Here is an 894-nt window from a genome sequence, read left to right on the forward strand (position 1 = left end):
ACAAAATTCTAGTCTACTAAAACACAGCCAAGACAAGTTACTTTGTATAGACCATTTCATAACTATATGGACACTATAAAGATTTCATATGTGAAATTTCAAAATTTTCTGATGCATAAGTCTTTTTAATCTTAAAATGAATATTACTTTGCATAATAGATACGCAGCATATTATGCGTATGAAAACATTGTAATGTTTGCTGATAATCTGCCAAATTTCGTTAACATTTGCTTACTAATTTAAAAGTTATAGCGTGAAAACTACAAAGCAGAAAATGGCTACGAGCTCGGTCCCAGGGACCGAGCCTGTACTGAAAGAGTTAAGTAGCATTTGATTTTCATTAATTAATAATTATATTAAATGTGTATATTTGCAGTCTTAACTTCCTAAGTATCAGTACTATGATTTAACTCCACACTTTGAGATTATTTTTGAATAATATTTCAGTATGTGATGAATGTAAACTTTTTTTCTTTTTCACCCTCAGGGAAAAGATCTGTTGTGGTATTATCTTTAAGGGGCCAAACAATGAGGTGCTGATATATCCAAAGTTGCTCCGTCCATGTTCTTGCCGAAAAAGTCTCGATGCTGGCAGAGAGTCCCCACATTTGTTACATCAAGAAAAATCACAGTTTGGAGAAAAGGGTCAACTCTCAACCACCAACGTAGCTGCTACTTTATGTGAAAAAGTATATTAACGTTGGCTAATTTTAGTGTCATTTATTTATTTTACTTTAAACTTTTAGACTATTTTTTAACTGAGTCCAGTCAAAGTAATTTGGATTTAGAAAATATTTGACTGATTAAAAAAAAAAAAAAAAAAAAGGATTATTGCAAATGATTAAGTTTTGCTTTGTTTTTTTCCTTTTTTTTTATTTTGAGGTTTTTAATGT

General features: G+C 30.3%; 1 protein-coding gene across 2 annotated transcripts in view; it reads left to right on the top strand.

Annotated features, from left to right (window-relative positions):
- The window catches only part of LOC106461245 (protein FAM60A-like), an 11,094-nt gene extending 10,289 nt beyond the window's left edge, over window positions 1–805 (top strand). For both annotated transcript variants that reach the window (XM_022388404.1, XM_022388413.1), the window contains exon 5: window positions 489–805. In XM_022388404.1, coding sequence (XP_022244112.1) covers window positions 489–699 — 211 coding nt within the window. In that variant the 3' untranslated portion in view covers window positions 700–805. The remainder of the gene's footprint in view (window positions 1–488) is intronic.
- Window positions 806–894: the final 89 nt, after the last annotated feature.

The sequence above is a fragment of the Limulus polyphemus genome, unplaced genomic scaffold, assembly GCF_000517525.1.
Source record: "Limulus polyphemus unplaced genomic scaffold, Limulus_polyphemus-2.1.2 Scaffold38, whole genome shotgun sequence".
NCBI classification, from domain to species: domain Eukaryota; kingdom Metazoa; phylum Arthropoda; class Merostomata; order Xiphosura; family Limulidae; genus Limulus; species Limulus polyphemus.